Source organism: Mizuhopecten yessoensis, unplaced genomic scaffold (assembly GCF_002113885.1).
Source record: "Mizuhopecten yessoensis strain PY_sf001 unplaced genomic scaffold, ASM211388v2 scaffold10811, whole genome shotgun sequence".
In the NCBI taxonomy this organism is placed as follows: Eukaryota; Metazoa; Mollusca; class Bivalvia; order Pectinida; family Pectinidae; genus Mizuhopecten; species Mizuhopecten yessoensis.
In genome coordinates, this window is record NW_018408733.1 from 217,002 (window position 1) to 240,726 (window position 23,725).

A 23,725-nucleotide genomic window follows, 5' to 3' on the forward strand; every position below is an offset into this window, starting at 1 on the left:
ATTTAAATGGAGATCAGTCAAGATCAAATACTGTGAAATCACCAATTTTCATGGGATTTTAAATTTCAATGATTTTTTTTTCGTAATCTTCATCAATGAATGCATTTATAGGTCTATGAAGTAATTGTAACTTTGATATAAAGCAGTTCCATGTCTGAGTGGTTACTTGTATTAACCCATGAATTCATGTACCTATGAAATGGTGTTTTATCAGGAAACCATGAAACTTAAGGGCCCCAAGAAAATACCTGATTTCACAGTAAACTACAACGGAACTCTTCAGTGTTTTTTGCCTGCAGTAGGACAGGGCTCCTTAACTGTAGTGACAATGGAATTGTGGGACACATTATACAGAGATTTTATTTTAACTTATGAATATAGGTCACAGTTAATTACAATACATGGACCAGATAACTTGTACCAGAAATTGAAACTGACTGTAACCCTGGACTCCTGTTGGGACAAATGATAGTAGATCTATTATCAGTGTTGCTTTACTCATTCACCCCTACATATTTAAACTGGACTTGCCCAGTATTTGATTTGGTAAGGTTTACGTGTGAATTTAGGGGTGAATGGGTTAAATCGAGATAGCAGCTATACTGTAGATATCATACAAATAAATGATTACAGGGGGTGGGCTTATTAACGGGCATGGGCTTATCACTGGTAAAATACCGTACCTTTGTTGTAATCATACTGCGACTTAATTTCACTGTATTTTCTAACAATTTATTAGTGCAGTCTTTATAACTTCACTTCTTTTTATAAAAAAACATATCCAACCTGAAAACAATCCTATTAAAAAATTAAATGATAAAAGACAATGTAACAGGGAAATGACATTTAAATTGGATAAGGTTTAAATTTCTACAGTATTTGTAAATATAACATTTAAGTAAGTAGCTATAGTCAAACTGAATAGAAATTAGACCGACACTGTCTCCAGTTCGTAAGAACACAGATTGATATGAAAGTAATAAGATAAGACATTAGGACTTAATTGTGACAATCTTTCAAATTTTCACCCAGTGATTTGGTTTTTCTAGTAGAATCAACAAGACAGGTTAAAAGGACAGTATTACATGAATATCTACAAGAGATAGACCCATTTTTATAATAAAGAAAGAGTCTATTTATATATTAACTCATTCACCCCTGAAATTTCATAATGAACTATTCCAACCTTTGAATTGGAAGAGTTCAAATGTATCTTTAGGTGTGGGAATGTGTTAATCAACCTTCCACAATATTAGGCCTATTAAGCTTATCTGAAATATCAATGTTCATTTCATATACATCCATCTATCAAGTGAATCTGATATCTTAGCAAAGGTATGTACATATGAACTCCACATTTCAATTATAATGTACATGTATCATCCGAGTTCAAAGGTCAGAAGGTCACAACGTCCAATGACCAGGATGTCAACCCAATCACAACACATTTCAGCTGGGTGAGTTAAATTTTTAATTTGATTCTGAGATTTATTTGTCATCTCTGGAAAACTGCTTAATGGAACAAGAGCTGTCGGAGAACAGCATAGCTCGCCTATATGTATGTTATTATAATACTGCAACTGTCTATCAATAGAAACACATGTATAGTAAAACGTTGATATAGTGCCTGTCATTTTATTTGACACCTCACTTACCACCAGCATATTTATTGGCCCCTAAAATATGAAAATATGGTTCAACACATGGCTTACACTCAATACAAATACTTCAACTTTATGATAGACAACAGCCTATTGATGGTGGTGGTCCAACACTACCCAACAAAACTTGCCCAAAAACTTTAACCTCAAGCTAGGTTACCCAAAAACATTAATCAAGTCCAATGAAGCTGTTTTTGGCCCCTAAAATATGAAAATAGAGTCCAGAACATTGCTAACACTCCATATAAATATTCAACCTTATAATACACAACAGCCTATTGATGGCCGGTGGTTGTCCAACACTTCACAACAAAACTTTCCCAAAAACTTTTACCTCAAATTTAACTAAGTCCAATTAAGCTGTTTTTGGCCCCTAAAATATGAAAATATGGTCAAGCACACTGCTTACACTTGATTAAAATGAATTAAACTCATAATAGACAACTGTGTTTTGAGTGTGATGATCCAACACTGTCTGGAAAAAATTTGCCCAAAACCTTTTACCTCAAATTTAACTAAGTGAAAATAAGCTGTTTCTGGTCCCTAAAGTATAAAAAATATGGTCCAGCACACTGCTTACACTTGATTTAAATGATTTAAACTCATAATAGACAACTGTGTATTGAGTGTGATGATCCAACACTGTCTGGAAAAAACTTGCCCAAAAACTTTAACCTCCGAAGGTGAGACGCCGATGCTGGGGTGAATACATTAGCCCCCCTATTCTTCGAATAGGCGAGCTAAAAATTATGAATTTATTATACCAGTGTAGATCTTTTTGATCACATTTAAGTAAACTTGAACTGGGTCTAGACCTGCAATGTATCAGTTTTTGTACTGCTAATTCTTAATTTAACGTTTTTTAAGGCACCAATGCCCCTTTTAAAAAAATTGTAAAACAGGTAAAGCTGCATTGTATATCTCATCACAGACCTGTCCAACTGACCCCCACTAGGAGCAAAATTTACCAATCTCTCTCAAAACTCCCTCATTCCAGTCCAAACTCGCAAAAACTCAAAATCTACATCCTAGCTGTGGTCGAATGATCTAGTTACTGCAAGGTGTGAATGTTTTTTGGAGTTATTTGGATACATGATAAGGGAAAGATAAATTGAGTAAAGCAGTTTCAGTCGCGTTTCACACACTTTCTCCCCCATTGGAAATGTGGAATGAGGGAGATCTCCCTCATTGGAGGTTTCAGAGGATGACACCTATGTCTCATTAATTTTTACTACTGGTATTATTATGTATGTACTACTGGGAATTTTGCTCTTCTAAAACACACATTTCTCTATTCAACTAAAAATCAGTTTCCAAATATCACGATCTTGTACATTTTCTTTGTAGAACAAGATGTTACAAGCTTACTGTATACAGCGAAACTTTTGCCCAATCAAATATTTGCCCTTTGCCAATAAATTCAATGTTCGCCTATAGTCGGAGCTTCCTCTGGCCCTGACACCAGACTTTGACATTTTGACAGATAGATGTCTGGTGTGGGGATCTGTTAAAATATGTCCTAAGTCTGGTGTGCAGGGCCAGAAGAAACTTGGGCTAGTTCACTCAGTGTTTATTTCGCCCTTCACATGTATTGTATGATGTGTACATATATTGGCTGTATATGATAAAATCACACTCATTATGGAGGGTGATAAAAAACATTAAATTTAAGAATCCCCGTACCACTGCCCAAAACTGACTAAAAGTGTTGGAAACTGTTTTCCTGCATTTTTTATGATAGCTTTGATAAATCATTTCTGAAAAGACAATAATACCTTGCGGGACTTTCATGAGAAATAATGGCTATAAAACAAGCAAAATGTAACTCAATTACAAGTGTTCTAACAGTGTTCTGAATGTAAAAATTCAACAAGGCTAGATTGGGATTCGAACCCTAGACTTCATCGCTCTATTACCGATTTAGCTACCTGGTCAACGGAAGTGTACTGGCCAAACTGTGCTACAGTTATCACCAAATGAAAGTTAAGGGGAGGCTACTGTACAAGATGCATATTGGAACAAGAGTACCGCGGGGCGGAACAATATACGCCCGACGAATGCCATATAGTGTTAATGTTACTGAAATGAACAAAGGGCAATAACTTTTACAAAAATTGTCGAATCGAAATTCTTTTAAGGAAGAGACAACTTCATATCATGATTATAATGTATCCCAAGTTTCAAAGAGATCCGTTGAAAAATGTAGGAGGAGATTGCCGGACAAAAATCAAATACTGAAATGAACAAAGGGCAATAACTTTTGCAGAAATTGTCCAATCAAAATTCTGTTAAGGGAGACACAACTTCATGTCATGATTATAAAGTATACCAAGTTTCAAAGAGATCAGTCAAAAAATGTAGGAGGAGATTGCCGGACAAACAAAAGTTTACGCCGGACAGACAGACGGACGGACAACCCCATACCATAATACTCCCGTCAAAATTTGACGGGCGTATAAAAACCAGTGCAGTGAAACAGGGATCCTAATAAACTACATCAAATAATTCCTGGTATACATTATTCTATTTGTTGCACACTGACCAAATTTTTCATTTTTGTTTCGTATCCATCATTAGATTCATCCATGTTTTTCTGGGATGACTCGGTAGTGTTTAACAAAAACAAATTATGATAATTAGTTGAAAATCTGAGACAACTGAATTGCAAATTATTAGTATTAACAATATGGAAACTGTAGCTATCATATTCCGTCTTTGCATATTGCAGAGTTATCTTCTATTGTGAGCAGGTATTGATTGTTACGTCTTTGGATTGTGTGAGAAAATTACGTCATTTTCTCAAAAAATGATGATGACGTTACTCTCACAAACAAATGACGTAACAATCAATACCTGCTCTCAAGAGCAGATAACTCTGCAATACGAAAAGACGGAATACTGGGTGTGGGATTGCACAAGGCATGTGTCGGGGGGGCAATGCGGTGCAGCGTGGTAGCTAGTGATAGAGTGTCAATGTTAGTGTCAATGTTAGTGTAACGCAGCTGAGGTACCGGGGTAAGAGGAAATATTGATTTTAATGTTTTTGGCCTCAGAAAAGTACTAAACAAGTAAATTGATCCCCCGCAATAAAGATGAATTATTGCAGATTTTCAATATTTCTTTTAGCATTATCACAATTATACTGCATTGAATATTTTACACGAAACAATCTCAATGTTTTAAATATGCTTAGAAATCCCATCCTGATAGATGGAAATCATGGGATTTTTTTTTATCATTACGCTAGTTGCATCGTTGGATACCCATGGCTGATTTCGAAATCAGCCATGGGTATCCAACGTCATGGGCTTACTGTAAATATAGTAGATCTATCTTCATGTTCTAATTAGACAGCCTGACAGGTATATATACTTTCAAATAAAGGGTTCCAGATTTTACTTAACTGGTATATTCTTACCGACTATATATATACATACATGACTAAACATTGTCATGTTAATAATACAATCAAATAAATTGCATCATTGCATTTTACAACAGCTTATTAATGTTCTTATTGTTAAAAAAAATGTTATTTTTTGTTATTTTTTTGTTCAAGATTCAATATTTTTAAAGGCATTATAATTGAGTTATTCAGGAATAATATAAAATTAACATGTTTTATTTTGAAGAAAACACATCCATCTTTGAATGTGATATACAATGTAGATCATGTGATCACGTTGTCAGCTTGGTCTATTTTGTAGTTGTCAGGCTAGCAGAATTTCATTTCTGACAAGTGGATTAATTAAGTATCTACTTTCCCCTGGTAAGTATCCTAAAAAAACACACTCTTGAATGCAATTTTCTGACCTTACAATGTAAAGGCACGCTGGTCATACAAGAAAAAAACCTTGCGGTATCGTAATATATCTTGCAACGTAGTAACATGACCGATGTAATGATCAGCAGGTGAGCGTATTTATACTATTGTTAGCCACAATTTTTTACTTACTTTCAGATAAAATATTCTTGAGATAACTTGTGAAAAATGAAAGTTGTTTGGATAATATTAAAAATACAACAAGAATAGATGTAGGTTCGTTATGCACTAATGTTGATCGAATAATTTGTTGATGTTTTGCTAATTTTTCCATTCTTAAAAGTATAAACGAAGCAGAAATTACAAGATATCATGGAAGATGTAACATTAATGATGATATAGTTCAAACTAGAGAGTAATGTATAAAAAAGAAACATATTTAAATCGGCATATATCTGTACCATATTGACAGCTGTAGAGTAAAGTAGTAGCGGTCTACAATAATATTAAATGTGATGTTATCAGTATTTTTAGTAATGTTACCAGTGGTGTTCTATTTAGTAAGTATATTTGCTTCGATTTTATAGGAAATATTGTTTCTATTAACATCTTAGTAGTAAAAACAATACCTAATTAAACTCAATTTCAAGCAAGCAACATCAAACACATGAAATTAGGAAACTTTACCAGTATAGTGTTGTCTGTCGAGGATATGAACACTGACACAGGTGAATCATGTAGCGCGAATTCTGCTCTAGGTACGTACATGTATGTATATATATATATATGAAAACACAAAATTCTGATACAAGCGAAAATTAAAGCACTTGACTGTAACAAGTATATATATGACAGGGATAAACATTAACCTCGGCCAAACTGGAGACGAAATCAGATATACTATTGGGATAAGTATGTTCTGCTCCTCGACTGGTACTTGAAATGAGAATAAGAAATTCGGAGAATATGTCGTTTTAGGAAAAGCTGAGGCCAGACAAAATATTAAATGTGTTTCCTGTAACATGTGTTGGACAAATTTAGAGAAGGTAGGTAACACATTTTATTTCAAAAATAATTTTATATGGTTTATATAGGAGAGTGATCTTGACTTTAAAAGAACAAGTTTTAATTTTAGAAATAATTTTATATGGTTTATATAGGAGAGTGATCTTGACTTTAACAGAACAAGTTTTATTTTTGAAAATAATTTTATATGGTTTATATATAGGAAAGTGATCTTGATTTTAACAGAACAAGTTTTATTTTTGAAAATAATTTTATATGGTAAATATAGGAGAGTGATCCTGACTTTAACAGTGCTTCTTTGAAAATTGCCTTAAAAAGTTCAGGGAAGGCACAAACAATAAGGGTAGCTGAGGGTTACCCGAAACACCAAATATTTCTTTGTTTGGCCTTAAAGCTTATATTACTAGGTTATGATAGATGGAAACCCTTTCATCATCCACAATCTGAGTGACCGATATACTGTACATTCATGTTCGGGGGATACATGGCTGAACTTATAAAGACAGTTCTGGAGTTATCACTGCACAGGGAAATTTGATATATTAACGCAAGTTAAAGAACATATGCAACCACACATCACCCGGACATTGCTGTTTAATATAGATCTCTGGTATTGGACGAAACAACAGGGAAGTTTACAGTTGCAATTAAAACTTCTTCCTTCCTAGTGTAAATAAATTTGTATTTGATGCAGATAGTGATACGTGTAGTAGTTTATTTATTGGAGCATAAATATTCTCCCGCCCCCATCAAATTTGGAACTTCCAACATTTTTGTATACATGTCACTCTTTACATCACATTATATTGATATTATAACACAGCACGGAGATGTATAATCTCTGTGTAGTATATAATTCTGCAGTTTTCATGATTATGTAACTGGAAGTGTCAATTCATGATAATTTAGTTATCACCGCTGAATGCATTACTCAAAATCGCACGTCATTACAAATTTGTTTTTTTAAAAGCAAGATAGATTTCAGAAATTTGACACCACACAAATTATTAAACAAGATTTTAGCTTATTTACATGTTGTTGCATGACAATTTAACTACCAGTGTTTAATAAGAAAGTATTGAAGTGAATGCTTTAATTCTCTGCCTATTCGTTGGCTATAACCACAAAATGGCGTCGCTACTTAGTGGATGAAATGTTATCAGAAACCGCCAGACGTCGCGGAAAAATGATTTACATATGAATGAAAATAATTAATGTGTTTCTATATAAGGAGATTATCAGATTCCATATAAGGGCAGAGGGACCATATAAGGTCACAGATGGCATTAGTGTCAAATGTGCAATTCCACGTGCTCGATCCCCTAGTCACCTGTGCACGTGTTACCTAATGCATGTGTCAAAAACAAATTACAGAATGTTGTGATAAGCAATTATGTCCTGTGACAGCTACATGTGTGTGACAATATATAGACGAAGAAACTGACGAAATTGGACAAAGTACACAAAAATTAACCCAAGCGTAAACAAAAACATGTGTTTCCATTGCAAGTACTTCAAAAGTACTTATTACTTAGTACTTATTACGTAGTACTTAGTACTTATTACTCTAGTCTATAGGTTTGCATAATCAGATTATGCAAACCTATAGACTAGAGTAATATTCAAGGAAGATACTTAAGCAAGTTTGTAAGAAAGTATCAAGATATGTAAGAAGAAAAAAATATTATCCACGCCTCTCAATCGTCCCGCTCGACATCTTTAAGTCACAAGATATATTACCATACCGCAAGTTTATTACTCGTATGACCAGCCTGATAGGTAGAGCCCAAAAAGCACAACTTTGAAACTTTCTGATAATTTATCATGTAGCAATCAACTAAGCAAATTGCGTGTGGGATTTACTTTCTCACATTTACAAAATTTGATAAAATTACCAGAAATATGTGATAATTATACATTAATTCTTAATTGCCCTTGTTTGGTTTGATCTGTTTGTGCTTTATGTCCCAGTAACAGCTATATATATGGTCATTTAACTCATTCACCCCTGAAATTTTATAATAAACTTTTCCAACCTTTGAATTGGAAGAGTTCAAATGTGTTTTCAGGGATGAATGAGTTAAGGTTAATTAAGTACCCTGAGAAAAACCACTGACCACCGCGGCCAATACATGGCGACTGCTCCACTAGCAACAGCAACCCAGTGGTGGAGGGCTCCCTGGGTCGTAGACAGTCAGATGCCTTAACCACTCAGCCACTGCAGCCCCTAATTAGCCTTTTTAATGTAGAGACACTGTTAACTAGCAATACATAGTGTATTGTTTAGTAGCTGCCGGAACCGTAGCTTCTAGGCCCGATATTTTTTAATTCATTTTTTATTGTTATCGGACCATAACGATGGGAAAAAAAAAATCAGGCCTAGAAGCTACAGTTCCCGCAGCTATTTGTTTAGTTACTCCCAAGCTGGCACTGCTACGGCCCCTAGAAGGTAGATCTAAAATTCTGAATGTCCTAAATTACCAGGGTTCCTGGTGCGTGTGTTATTTCCTTTTTGGTTCAACCAGTTGAAGCAACTACTGCATCCAATAAACAAAATAGGCGTTATTCATGATTTATTCTGGCAATTTCAACCGCTTGTGGTATTATTGAAAACTTAACCATTTTTTTATACGGGAAATTATTTAATTGAATGCTTTGTATATATCTATATTTATATACAAATGTTGCTGAAAATTTGCTGGAACCCACCTTTAATGCCATGAATTTTGAGAAAAATAAACCCTGCAAAACATTTTGTTGCAAACCTTCTGTTACCAATCTGATTGAAATACAGCTTCTCATTATACTATCGCTCTACTATACCCTAGTAGAGAGGAGCTGTATTTCAAAATAAAATTTGAAAATAAAAATGCCCAAAACCATGAAACTTAGACACCAAAAACATTAAAAGCATAAGTAGAACTAGCTGAATGATGATATTTCTTATTAATGTTTGTCATACCTGTCGGGTATTGATCGTGATGGCAGAGCATAGAAACAACTCTGTGATGTCATCACGGTATAATCCTGAAATGTAATTCAAACCCGAAAACTTTGAATAAAAAAATAATATATTTCTCTGGCGATGTATATATATAAAAAACGTTTGATGTCATCTTAACACAACAACGGTGCAACGGCCAGACCGAAATTCGAACCCGCGACCCTCCAAACTCTTGATGGAAGCTAATTAACTGGTTGGCGACGATCAACCCTGAGTGAGTGAGTCTCGTTCTGTTAAAGAGGTATGTGGTGGCATATGGTGCTTATGTTATCTTGTGTATACCCCGCCCCTCAAATAGTGCAGGTTCTAGGAGATGTGGCATTTATAAAATTAAATTCTTGATTTTGAAGATGAAGTTAAATTAACAACAGATAGGTGTACAGAAGGATCTGGGTCGTTTCGCCCTAAATCCAGTTCGTCCAAGGTTGTTTCGCCCTATTATAATCTCAAAAGAGCAGATAACTCTGCAATACGAAAAGACGGAATACGAGGCGAACAAGATTTAGGGCCAAATGACCTGATACCTGTACAAATATATGATTCTCTGATTTGACAGAAAATCCATTGGTGTACTTTTCCAAATCAAATGTGCCTCTTGTTACTTTCACTTTGACATTTCCTTAAACTTTGGCTACAAAAGTTTACTGATAAGGCCACCTAAGTGTAATGTCATTGGGACTTACATTTAATTAAAAAAAAAACCAATGTTTTATCGCAAAATAGCAGAACATATCAAAGCATTTTGAAGTTTGTCAGGGCTTTATACACCACACTGAACATGCTAACAACACGAGTGATTCATTGCTTTCCAAGTCTAAAATGCGATCTCATAACTAGTACCCATGTCAGTTAATCCAGAATATAAAGCCATCAAATTAAGCTCCGCCTGGTAGTTTTAATTAACCCCCCAAACCAACCCCGCCCCCACAATTGCCATTCCACTGCACTTGCAACTACCCGGCCAGAGCATATATTGGTTGTGTAATTGATGCTAACATGGTGCTTTCATTATGGCATTTAAAACTGTTTCTTGGTTTCGACATATACTCACAATCAAAACGTGGGCTCACTCTTCATGGCCAAATTATATTAATATTTCTGGTATTTCTTTCCCCATCAAGTTTGGGACGATTCCTCAATTTTTACTTCCGCTTTACAGATGTGAAATACGTCGGAGGTTTTGAGGAATTCGTGTTCGGAGTCTCTCTTATGTTTAGGTAATATTACATGATAAGTATGAAAATAAAGTGTGCCGAACATCAAATACGCACTATTTCATTGCGTTATACACAGGCACCTGTTTCTAAGTTTTGGTAGAATTTCGGAAACACAGGTAACGAATTGTATTATTCATATTTGTTGGTAGTTACGTTAGATTATGACCAGGACATGAAAAACTATACATGCAAAAGACATTTCTGATCCTTCAGGCGAATTATATAAGAAGATAGCCAAACCTATTGTGTAGTGTACGTCAAGTTTTGTTGCGTGGGCGGTGTCGATCCGCGATTGTCGGGTTAAAAAACAGGACACTCGTCTGTGTTAATGTGAATGATATTTCGCATATGTTTAACTAAGTTATCCAATGAGATGTTTCGAAAATATATGCGTTGGTATTCTGAATCACAGGGGTTGATTTCTTATATAAAATTAATGTCAACACTTTTTGTGCAAAAATGTGAGCTTCAAAATCATCAAATTCAAGTGTCTGTAAATGTCTCTTTCCTGTTATTATGAATTTACATGTTAAAGTGGTACAACATCCTGTATAGGGGTGATTTATCTGTGTCAGTGGTAGGGCTGTACACGTGTAGCGGAAATTGTGTCCATTGTCCAGCTGGTTGCTCAATCAATGGGAGAGCGCCCGTCTAGAGTTCAGAGTGGCACAACAACCCGTAAAGGATTGTTTTATCTGTGTCAGTACTTGCACGTGGTAGGGATGGTAAGCCTATACATGTGTAGCGGAAATGGACTGTACCATCGTTAAGTTGCTCAATTCGGGTACAGCTGAGTGACCCGTCAAAGAGTTCAAAGGGTCCCGGGTTCGAATGCTGGTCTGACTGTGCGTTTTGCCGCTCTTCACATCTGGTGCAGGGGTGTAAAAGTCCACTTGCCCGACGCCTAGGTCACTCAGTTTTCAGATGCAGGCAAGCGCAATTAATTGACTGATTTGCCTAAGGATTTTACAAGTGTAGAAAAAAAATGTTCACAAATTCTGACATTCTATATGATTTTATGATTCCAAAAAGATTTCAAATTCAACGAGACCCATATACCCAATAGACGGTGCAAGGGGAATTACTCTGATGCTTTTAAAGGGATTCATGCAATGACCATTGTTTTTTATTATACTGTAATTATCACTAATTCTGTGGTTATATCAAAATCTGCCACATCATACCATCATAACTTTCATCTTCAGAGATGAACTAATGATTTCTTAACCAAACAATACATGGAAGGCTCAGTCCGTGCAGGTAGGGCGTTAGTACCTGCTGCCCCCCATTGCATGATCGTAAGAGGTGACTAAATTTGGGATCTTATCTTTTCTCTTCTTTCTAAACAACTTTCTTCTTTCTAATGTCTCCCTTGACAATGCCTCCTCACCTTAGGCCTTTAGTTGAGCATTCACCCCTGTAAGGAAGGCTTTGGGTTCTGTCCCCTTGCCAAGACATACCAGAGTCTGTAAAAATGTAAGTTTCTACTCCTGCTTAACGCTCAGCAATTAATAGGAGTGGGACGACTGGTTCGCCCGTTGTCAGTATAATGTGACCCGGTGGGGCGTCCTGCTGGGTGTCTTCGGCAGTATGTTTCAGTGAGATAGCACTATAAAGTCGGCATCAGTTCCGCGCTATTACAAGAAGACAAACACGAACATATCGCAGCCTCCCAAAATACACGCACATACACTACACGCATGCATCTTGCACACAGGGGAGGCCGTCCTTAAATGACCTTAGCTGTTAATAGGACGTTAAACAAAATCAAACAAACAAACAAAACTATAAAGTTGACATCAGTTCCGCGCTATCACAAGGAGACAAACACGAACATATTGCAGCCTCCCAAAACATTCACGCATACACTACACGCATGCATCTTGCACACAGGAGAGGCCGCCCCTAAATGACCATATAGCTCATGAGTGATAATGTAAAAAATCAGCAAATTGTGTTTGTGACACTGTTAATGCAGAAATGTGTTGACACTGTAAATGCAGAAATGTGTTGACACTGTATATGCAGATATGTGTTGACACTGTAAATGCAGATATGTGTTAACGTTCACTGGTAATTAATAGAAAACAAATAACCTTTTACAATACGTGCACATTCTATCTAGCTATTTTGACTCTGAACGGATTAAACTGAATCTTTATGAATCACATTTTATGATAAAAGAGGGTGAAAAAGACTGGTAAGTAGAAATTGCGGTCGGGCAAGTGGATTTTTGGTGTCTACTTGCCCAGGGCATTAGTGACTTGAAAACAAGTGTAACACTCTGTAGTGCCTGTGACAAACCCTTGCTTGTTTCAAGTACTAGCTATATCTACGTGCCTTCAATTTTGCTATGACATACTGCAGGGATGCAGAGAGCGAAAGTGAGCGTATACGTAACCCCTGGATATCAAGGATGACACATGCCTCGTCTGAAATAACTCACTATCGCCTTTTTGGGTTTTTATCATCAGATGGTGGGCTATTCAAATCACCCTGCGTCTGTGTGGTCTGTCATTCGGTCTCTCCGTAAATAATTCTTGTCAGCGCTATTTCTCAGAAAGTATAGAAGGGATGTTTCTGAAATTTGGCATGAAAGATTGTATATTTCTTGAAAGACATTTCACCTAAAAATCCATTTTTATTTCAAAAAGCTGACCATGTGACATCAACAACAATCCATAATTACCAATCTGAAGAAAATAGAAAAAGAAACTAATTTGTTTTCTACTTGGTAGACATCAGACCTAAATTTTATTTATTTTTTATTTTCAGGAAGTTGCTCCTGTCACATATCACCAATGGCCTACCCTATCTTTTAAACGGTTTGAATAATGTCATCAGGTCAACCAGATCCAACAAAGATGCCTACAGACAACAAACCTCAAGATAATACTTCTTCTGAAAACCAATCGGAAACAAGTTTATGTGAGGAAACACCTTGCAACCAATCAGAAAGATGCTTACATGATGAAAGGACACCTGTCAACCAATCAGCAAGATGCTTTCATGACGAAAGGACACCTGTCAACCAATCAGCAAGATGCTTGCATGACGAAAGGACAACTATCAACCAATCAGAAATATGCTTGCATGACGAAAGGACACCTATAATCAACCAATCAGAAAAATGCTTGCATGATGAAAGGACACCTGTAAACCAATCGGAAAGATGCTTGCACAATGAAAGGACACTTATTGACCAATCAGAAGAAAGGTGTTCAAATCCATGCAAAAGGAAAAGAGTAGCATTAACTGAATATTTGGATAAAACTGATGATTTCAATTGCTATTTTGAATCTCTTCCAAAGACAGAAAAAGCTGATAGTAAAACTTGTGCAAACTTTCTAATTACTGAGTCACCTAGTGCAGAAAGGTTATCTCAAGTTCAAAGTTCATCTAGAGTGGAAAGGTCAGAATGGCCTGAAAGGTCAACTATTTTAGAAAGGTCGTCTTGGGTTAAAGGGTCATCTAGTACAGAAATATCAAGTCAGCTTCATTCATCAAGTGCAGAAAGGTCAACTTTGTATACACTTGCTTCACCTTCAGACAGGTCAAGGTCATTTGGAATAACCTCTTCCCACCCAACGTGTCAAGAAAATAATCATGATTGTGAGTCGGACAAAACTTTAGGTAGTGAGTTTCATTGTCCTATATCTGATGTAGGCTTAGATTCTGATAATGACATCTGTGATACCGGGACAGAAAATAATACAACTTCACATCTTCAGCGTGTTTCTAGTCAAACTATATCACACGGGGATGATGAGACTGGGGAAGCCTCACATTCGTTTTCCTCTTCGAAGGAACATCTACCCAGTAAAGATCATTTGTCAAATCAAAGTGCTTATAGTGACATGGATATTATCACAACTTCCAGCTCAAATCACAATGATCTTCATTCTGTCGCGGACAACTATTGGTTTTCATCTTCAGCATCTTCCGCATCAGCATCAGCATCATCTTCATCTTCCGTCTCATCACCAAGAAAGTCTTTTTCTATATCGAGTGCTACAGCCTCATCTTCATCAAAACCAGTTAAACTATCAGTTCCTACTGAAGTTTCAAAACCTTTGTTAGACACAGAAGCATCTTCATCATCAATTCCAATGTCATCTACACAATCACCGAAACAAACATTTTCAATATCCGTGTCGTCGTCTACATCTTCAACGGCACAGATGCCCAATTTACTGGGAGATTTTTCTCAGCCAGAAGTTGTATCGGAGCCGATGCTAGGATTCCCACGGCTCATCGTAAACCGTTTTGAAATTCCTACGAAAAAGGAAAAAAGTAGTAACGCAGATTGCTCAACTTTGTCAAAATCTTGCGAAGATGAGTGTGATACAGTCAATTCGATCTTCAACTTCAAAATCCCGTCGTATTTACTGATCCAGATTTTCCAACATCTGTCGATGTATGAGCTACTACATAACGTTTCTAGTGTATGTAAGTTATGGTACACCATCTCTCATGACCCTGACCTTTGGCGTGTCATTGACCTTCGGAATCAGCTCAAGGTCACTGATGTGGTTATCACCAACTTGACGTCTTACAGCGACCGGGTGATCTACTTGAATATTTCTGATATTGGAACAATATCTGAAGACTGTCTGGTCCAAACTGTGAAGACCTGTATTCACTTGAGCACGATAATACTTTCCAGGTAATATTTTGTCCAAGATTTCGTCTAAAATGGCAGTAAGTTGCATAACTTCATTATTTTTACCAAAAAAAAATGTGAATTTATTTAGTAATTTTTCAATACATCTAGAGGCCAATACAAAATATTCGGTATTTCCGGTAAACCTACCTTCACTTGTTTTTTGTGCCTACCCTAAAGTTTTAAAGGCAATTTTCAAAGAAGCACTCATCATCAGCAGTGTTAACCCTTTCACCCCTAAGTAACTTTAGTAGACTCTACCATACATTTATTTGGATGTGTCCATTATGGTCTACAGTGGTGAAAGGGTTAAAGTCAAGACCATATATATAAACCATATGACATTATCTTTAAAAATCAAATTTTAAAAGGGGAGGTTACTGTCAACAATCCTTTTGTGTGCTTAATCTACTATTCCGTCCTTGTGTATTGCAGAGTTATCTTCTCTTGATTGTTACGTCACTTGTTTGTGAGAGTAACCTCATCATTTTTTGAGAAAACGACGTAATTTTCACGCACAAACCAATGACGTAACAATCAATACCTGCTCCCAAGAGAAGATAACGCTGCAATACGCAAAGACGGAATATAAACCATATGACATTATCTTTAAAAATCAAATTTGTTGCCTACCTACTACCCTAATTTTTCCAACATGTTATAACAGGAAACACATATATTTTATTGTCTGGCCAAAAAAACTTCTTTAAGCAACACCTGAAGTTCCTCTTTAAGGCTAAGCAAAAACATGTTTTTTTCCTGTTGTATGTCTGAAAAAATTAGAGTAAGTACATAGGTAACAGATTTGTGGGAAAGTGATCTGGACATTAAAACAGTGCTTCCTTGATAATTGCCAAAAGAATGTTTAGGATATTAGGCCAAAAAAAATATATAGTCTGTTTAGGGTTGCATTGGCAAAAAAAACTAGGGCAGGTAGGTCGGATATAAAAAAAAAAATGGGTTTTTTTTGTTTGTATATTTTTGGTCATGTGATTATGACCCTACTATTGTATGTAAAACAAAGAAGTACATACACAAGGTTCATTTGGAGGCAAATTGTGCTCCATATGATGACATTTAGTGCCAACACGGAGCTGGAAGCCATTTTGAAAGGCAAGGAACCTTCTAAAATTCGAAAATCAGCGGGTTTTAAAAAAAAAAAAAAAAAAAATCATCAAAAAGGTTTGGGTTGGGGGTAAAAAGCTAGGGTCGGTCGGGAACCCTAAACAGACACCTCTTTTTTTTTGGCCTAAGTACAAAAAATAAAAATTAGGGTAAGCTGATTAAAGGTTACTGGAAACAAACAACTTTTTTTTTGGCCTAATATTACTTTTTCTCTTGTAATTAGTATGTGAACATTATGCCAACAGAAAATGACAAACTAATTCTGATTTCAAAATGTTTATAATCTTCCATTTTCAAGACATAGATTAAACTTGTAGCCATTTGCTCTTAACCTTTTTTTGGTATGGTGTCTAAATAATGCAGTGATTTTTCCACCATCTTTCCAAAGCAACTTAGCAAGAAGCTAAAATAGTCATTTTTTACCTGGAATCCTTACAGTATTCTCTCCTAAATTGCATTTTGGAATATCAATGCTTATCAATGACTCAGATTTGTAGAGCGACCTTACAGTTACAGAATAATTATCAGAGGTCCTGGGTTCGAATACCAGTTGCCCTGTTGCCTATTTACTTTCAGAACAATATCATTTAATCTTTTTGGTTAATTATGTTCATCTTTTTTTTTTTTAATTAGAGTTCTAGATCTGCAAGGTATAGGTTTCTTTTCAGAAATAATTAATTAAAGCTATTTTCATGCCAGTAAAAAATTTAACAATTATATATTGTGTATTTTTAACATGACACGCTTACCTCCCCTGACAGGTGTATGTCAGTGGCGACGAACAAGGTGCTCGCAGCTATCGGCGAACATTGCCACAATCTCCGAAACATTCATCTTGAAGTTTGCTACAAAATCACAGATGCAGGTTTTAAAGATGTAAGTTTTTAATTAAGTGAATATATACTGTAACTGTACCTCTTTTTGTGAGTGTTATTTTAGCGCTTTTAACAGTTTAAATATTGTTCTAAATAACAATTGTGCTAATTGAAGTTTAATTTCTGTATAATATTTTTGGTGCCCCAATCATCAGTGTGCTAATAACTTATATTCGAAATATGTTAAAATTTTGAGTGAGCTAATTAAATATAATGTCAGTAAGCCTAAACATTATTCTTGTTTCTAGAGTGTGATTCCATAAGCATTAAAAACAAATCACAATTGCTGATACTTTCCAGTATATGTCAACAAGACTTCAAAATATATAAAGGTAAAAAGTTGCATATCGCTGTGACTTTTTGCACCCTATCAATCAGGGGAGACTATTATGGTAAAGACGTACTTGCAATTTGGTAACAACGGAAACATTTTGATGAAAAAAAATTGTTCCAAATTTTCAAATGTTGATTGATCATAAAATCTTTATTATTTAGAGGAATAGTTTAACATGGAATCAACCAATTAATTGATTATGTTACTACATTGAAAACATATATATGTTATTCTTTAGTGTCTGCATATAATTTACAGTTGGTTGTTGGTTGGTTGTCCGATTTAATCGATTTCATATCTGTTTGGGCGAATTATTCACAATTGACTGTTGGTTGTCCGATTTTATCGTATTTTCACCTGTTGCGACGTATTATTTACAGTTAGCTGTTAGTTGTATGATTTTATCGTATTCTCACCTGTTGCGACATATTATTTACAGTTAGCTGTTAGTTGTACGATTTTATTGTATTCTCACCTGTTCCGGCATATTATTTACAGTTAGCTGTTAGTTGTACGATTTTATCGTATTCTCACCTGTTCCGGCATATTATTTACAGTTGACTGTTGGGTGTACAATTTTATCGTATTCTCACCTGTTCCGGCATATTACTTACAGTTAGCTGTTAGTTGTACAATTTTATCGTATTCTCACCTGTTGCGACATATTATTTACAGTTAGTTGTTAGTTGTACAATTTTATCGTATTCTCACCTGTTCCGGCATATTATTTACAGTAAGCTATTACACAATGTAGTTGTACGATTTTATCGTATTCTCACCTGTTCCGGCATATTATTTACAGTTAGCTGTAAGTTGCACAATTTTATCGTATTCTCACCTGTTCCGGCATATTATTTACAGTTGACTGTTGGGTGTACAATTTTATCGTAATATTAATCTTACCTGTTGCAACGTATTGTTTACAGTTAGCTGTTAGTTGTACGATTTTATCGTATTCTCACCTGTTCCGTCGTTTTATTTACAGTTGGCTGTTGGTTGTCCGAAGCTTGAGAGTGTTCACATCAGCCAATGTACGAATATTGGTGATAAAGGACTGGCGTGTCTCGGGGAACATTGTCCACTCCTGGAGAGATTGTCGGTAGACAGTTGTGTTAAGGTAAGTGGTGTATGTGTGGTGATGGGCTGATGATCGGTTCACTATGGAAATCTAAGTGTCAAATGTATTAAATAAAAGTATGTTTTAAAAGTAATTTATTCTTCAATTTTTAGCTCACCTGGCCCAAAGGGCCAAGTGAGCTTATGCTGTGGTGCGGTGTCCGTCGTCAATATTTTACTTTAAACAACTTCTTCTCAATAACCAAAAGGCCCAGGGTACTGATATTGGGCCTGTAGCATGCTGGGGTGAAGGGCTACTAATTTTGTTCAAATGAATGACCTTGACCCACTTTCAAGGTCACAGGGGTCTATTGTCTTAAAATCTTCAAACAACTTATCAGTAAGCAAAAGGCCCAGGGTACTGCTATTTGGCTTGTAGCATGCTAGGATGAAGGACTTCCAATTTTGTCCAAATGAATGACCTTGACCCACTTTCAAGGTCACATGGGTCAAATATGTTAAAATCTTTAAAAGACTTTTCTCAATAACCAAAATGCCCAGGGTACTGAAATTTGGCCTGTAGCATGCTGGGATGAAGGACCACAAGTTTGTTCAAATGAATTACCTTGACCCACTTTCATCCTAATGTCCTTGTTCGACATTCAAGCTCACAGGCGTCATATGTTTAAATCTTTTAATAGGTTCTTATGAATCAAACACTGATATTCTGCCTGTAGCTGTATTTTAGTCCACTTTTAAGATTACAAGTGTGGTCTTAATACCAGGTGAGCGATGCAGGCCCATTAGGCCTCTTGTTATTTTCATGATTGATGTTAATGTAGAAAGAAAATATCAAAACTGCATAAAAATATCTCTGATTTAGAAGAACGGAACCTATCCTATAGTTCACAACACTGTCTAGTGATGTAAAAGTAAAGTTTTCACTTTATTTGGGTATCCAGTCCCATGAAATTATAAATTGATTATGCAATCGATCATCAATCAGTTTTCTTCCTCTGATTTTAAACCAATTATCGATTTTGATTTTAAACTAATTGCCCATCACTATATATGTGTTTGTTTGTTTGTTTGGAGGTCTCGTTACAGTAATAGAGACACATCTGGGCTGTATCAACCTTTAGTAATATTAAACTTTCGTATTTAAACTTGAAGGTCCAGAATGAGGGAATCATTGCATTGGCCAATGGCTGTCCAGAACTCCGGGTAATCAACCTTCACAGCAGCAGTATCGGCGACGTGGGAGCTTATCAGCTTCACAAAGTGAGTATTGTGACTTAATGATGACAATCTGCTACCACTAGCCCATGGCCACCACCCCTGGGTCACCGGTTCGAGACCTACGAGGGGCAGTCACTAGGTACTGGCCGTAGGTCGGTGTTTTTCCTTCGAGAACTCGGGCTCTCCTCCACCAGCAAAACCTGACACGTCCTAAAATTACCACAGCTGTTAATAGGACGTAAAACACAAACAAACAAAAAAGTGTTACAAGTTACCTCCCTTGAAAATGTTTATACATTCTACTGGTAATTTGTGCCAAAGAGTTATCTCCCTTAAGGATATATATGCTACACTATACATTATGCCTATAATTTGGTGGGTACAAGTTACCTCCCTTGAGGGTGAATATGCTACCCTATGTTACTCTATTCATTGTATCTGTATCTTATGTCAGTAGTTACATGTATCTGCCTTAAGGATAAGCTATGTTTTACATTATATCTACAATTTGTCTTACAAATTGTCTCCCTTGAAGATCTATATATAAATGCTACCCTATACATTATGCCTATAATTTGGTGGGTACAAGTTACCTCCCTTGAGGGTGAATATGCTACCCTGTGTACATTATATACTGATACGAGTAATCTACCACCAATTGAACCAATGAGTCAGACCAACATCACACTTAGCATACAAAGCACAATGCAGGCACTTCCTGTGAAATTATGTTATTTGTTTGTCCCAACTACCTGACTTTTCGTCATCCCTTCATTTCTTCAATTTGGTTTATGTAAATATTCTAGAAATCCTAATCTCAGTTTTGAGGCACCAATTATTTTTAAGAAAAGATAAAGTAATTCTCACAATGCATACATGTGCATGTGCTTGTGTAAATTAAAATCAACATAAAAATTACAGGTTAGGCACAAAACTAACTAAGGCACCTAAATCTTAGGTAAGTTGCAATTTATTGTATATATTAATTTTTTTAGTCTTCAATCATATGCAAAATATCTTCATTGAAAATCAATTTGTATTGAATAAAACTGGACACTTTGGTGATATTTTTTTCAGCTGAAATTTTTACGGACTTTAGACTTGTCTGGTTCAAACGAACTAAGCCTACGGACCGTTTGTGCGATCACCCAAAACTGCTCACAGCTTGTATGCCTGAACCTCTCTCTGAACCAAAACGTGGACGACAGGTGTATGGAGACGGTAGCCCTGCACTGTACGAATCTAAAAAAACTGTACTTAGTGTCATGTAACATCACAGATACAGGTAAGGCCAAGCCAAAATAATCTCATGTTTACGGTTTGTACAGACATGGGTAAGGCCAAGCCAAAATAATCTCATGTTTACAGTTTGTCTTGTACAGACATGGGTAAGGCCAAGCCAAAATAATATCATGTTAACAGTTTGTCTTGTACAGACATGGGTAAGGCCAAGCCGAATTGATACAATTATGGTTTAACCCTTTCACCCCTATGTAACTTTAGTAGACTCTACCATGCATTTATATTGATGAGTCCATTATGGTCTACAGTGGTTAAAGGGTTAAATGAGCCATCATAGACCCAGTTAAGGTCTAGTACCCTTGGAGTTGATCAACAGCAGGCCAAATTTACTGTCTCATGTGGAATTCCCCACCTTTCACGAAAGCTGTATGTAAGAACTTACTATTTCTTTCCCTAGAACATCATGCTTATATTTACATATTTTAACCCTTTCACCCCTTTGTAACTTTAGTAGACATTACCGTGCATTGATATGGATGAGTCCATTATGGTCTACAGTGGTAAAAGTATTAACATCTTTGCAATCCCTCCTTTGTTGGAATAATTAGCCTACAGTTTAAAAACTTATTTTACAGGACTAGAATTCCTGGGAAGACATCTTTGCATTTCCACCTTTGTTGGAATATATAGCCTACTGATTAAAAATTATTTTACAGGACTAGAATTCCTGGGCAGGCACAGTCGGAGCTTGGAACATTTAGACATAGGGTGGTGTCACTCCGTCACGGACGCTGGGGTGCAGTTTGTCTCCGAACGTTGTACAGCGTTGCGATACATCGGACTTATCCGGTGTGACCAGGTCACTGCTGATGGTATTGAGAAACTCGTGGACAAGTACCCGCGTGTTACCTATTCCACTTTCATCCTGGAGTCGAGAAAAATTATTGAAATGGCAAGGAATCAAGGTTTCCAGTTTCCTGTCAACAGCGATAATGAGAAACCAAACTTTCTGTTATAAGACGAAATGATGGAAACTCTGTTGGTACACATTTGCACACATCTAGCAGGATGTTCTAAAAATAGAACGGTTGAGCAGATTTCTTTCCATTTCATGCTGGTATGAACGCAAATCGGTTACATACACATTAATCATGAAGCCAGCATAAAATTGAAAAAATGTCATTCAGTCTTTACCTGGTATACACACATTTTAACTATTTACTGTATACCGGGAAAGTTTTTTGCCCTTCGAAGATAAAATTCCATTCTGCCCAGCATTAAATAAGCCATTCACTTTTGATTGCATGTATATTTTGTTGTTTACAAATGTTCACTGTAATGACAAATTCACTCTCATTACACCTAAAGTCACATTTGGACTCTTCCAATACAATGGTTGGAATAGTCCATTACAAATTTGCAAGGGTGAATGAGTTAATCCTTTCACCCCTATGGAACTTTAGTAGACTCTACCATGCATTGATATGGATGAGTCCATTATGGTCTCCAGTGGTGAAATGGTTAAGGAGGGCAAAAAAGACGAAATGTAAACTGCAGCAAAAATTTTAAGGTTTGCAGTAGTTATTATTGACCTACATATATTTATCTTATATTTACAATATTGAAGTGTCCATGTCGTCAGCACAAACAAAATTCCTGGAATAGCTTAACATCAGCAAAATGTTTGATTCCTACAGTTGTCTCATATGCATGTTAACTGAGGCGAGAGGAGAAGCTTCAAAATGACCATGATCAAATTGTGTCCATAGCTGAATGTTTCAGTGGAAATATTAACTTAGATATATGGTCTCAGTCTCAATATTTTGGTTTTTTTTGCAAACAATGCATGTAACTTTTATTTATAAATATATATATATACTTGAGTTTCTATTGAGAGTGTTTTTAACTCTGGACTGAAATGCATCTTTTAACCCTTTCACCACTGTAGACAATAATGGACTCATCAAGATCAATGCATGGTAGAGTCTACTAAAGTTACATAGGGGTGAAAGAGTTTAAACATTAATGATAGCATGCAACACAGTTTCATTCAAACATATTCCATGATGTACGGTAGCACCTGTGTCGCATATCACCATAAATGTTAAACCAATGCATTTCAAACTTCATATTTACGGGCAAAACAACCAGGATAATATTATTTTATTGTTCTTGTTGGTCTTATTTTGTTCAAAATACATTTTAAACAACCTGTTTTACAAATTCGCAGAACAACTGTTTTGTGTGAACAAGATCATATTTTGTATGTTTCCAGCTCCCTCCGATGGCAAACGTCCATACCAAACGATTCGGGAATATCTCTGTCATCATCAAGTCCCCAAAACAAAGTATAGAGACTTATTTCTTTTGCTGTTGTTATTTTTCTGATTTCTACCACCTTCTAAGTCTTAGTTAGGCCAGAGGGTTTTCTATTGCTTTTCATGCAAATTGCTGGGCAGAATTTCAGGAAACTTTCACTCGAGTGTTCGTGAATTAAAGGCGTGTGCAAAAGACTGTTTT

At 36.0% G+C, this 23,725-nt stretch overlaps 2 protein-coding genes across 6 annotated transcripts in view; one reads left to right on the forward strand and one right to left on the reverse strand.

The window, feature by feature from the left end:
• The window catches only part of LOC110462605 (tyrosine-protein kinase Fer-like), a 40,440-nt gene extending 29,825 nt beyond the window's left edge, over nt 1–10,615 (reverse strand). The window contains exons 1-2 of one of the 2 annotated variants that reach the window (XM_021516631.1): nt 10,506–10,615; nt 9,413–9,477 (exon numbers count right to left, since the gene is read on the reverse strand). In XM_021516631.1, coding sequence (XP_021372306.1) covers nt 9,413–9,465 — 53 coding nt within the window. In that variant the 5' untranslated portion in view covers nt 9,466–9,477; nt 10,506–10,615. The remainder of the gene's footprint in view (nt 1–9,412; nt 9,478–10,505) is intronic. The other variant, XM_021516632.1, reaches the window with a different exon arrangement.
• Nucleotides 6,450–22,643, forward strand: LOC110462604. 4 transcript variants are annotated; one of them, XM_021516630.1, is made up of 7 exons: nt 6,450–6,470; nt 13,447–15,337; nt 17,221–17,335; nt 18,654–18,785; nt 19,898–20,005; nt 21,041–21,248; nt 21,922–22,643. In XM_021516630.1, the coding sequence occupies exons 2-7, from the start codon at nt 13,506–13,508 to the stop codon at nt 22,221–22,223; spliced, it is 2,697 nt and encodes an 898-aa protein (XP_021372305.1). In that variant the 5' UTR covers nt 6,450–6,470; nt 13,447–13,505; the 3' UTR covers nt 22,224–22,643. The 4 variants fall into 4 exon arrangements, with proteins under 4 accessions (XP_021372305.1, XP_021372302.1, XP_021372304.1 ...); XM_021516627.1 differs by lacking the exon at nt 6,450–6,470 and adding an exon at nt 10,708–10,787; XM_021516629.1 differs by lacking the exon at nt 6,450–6,470 and adding an exon at nt 10,965–11,063.
• Nucleotides 22,644–23,725: the final 1,082 nt, after the last annotated feature.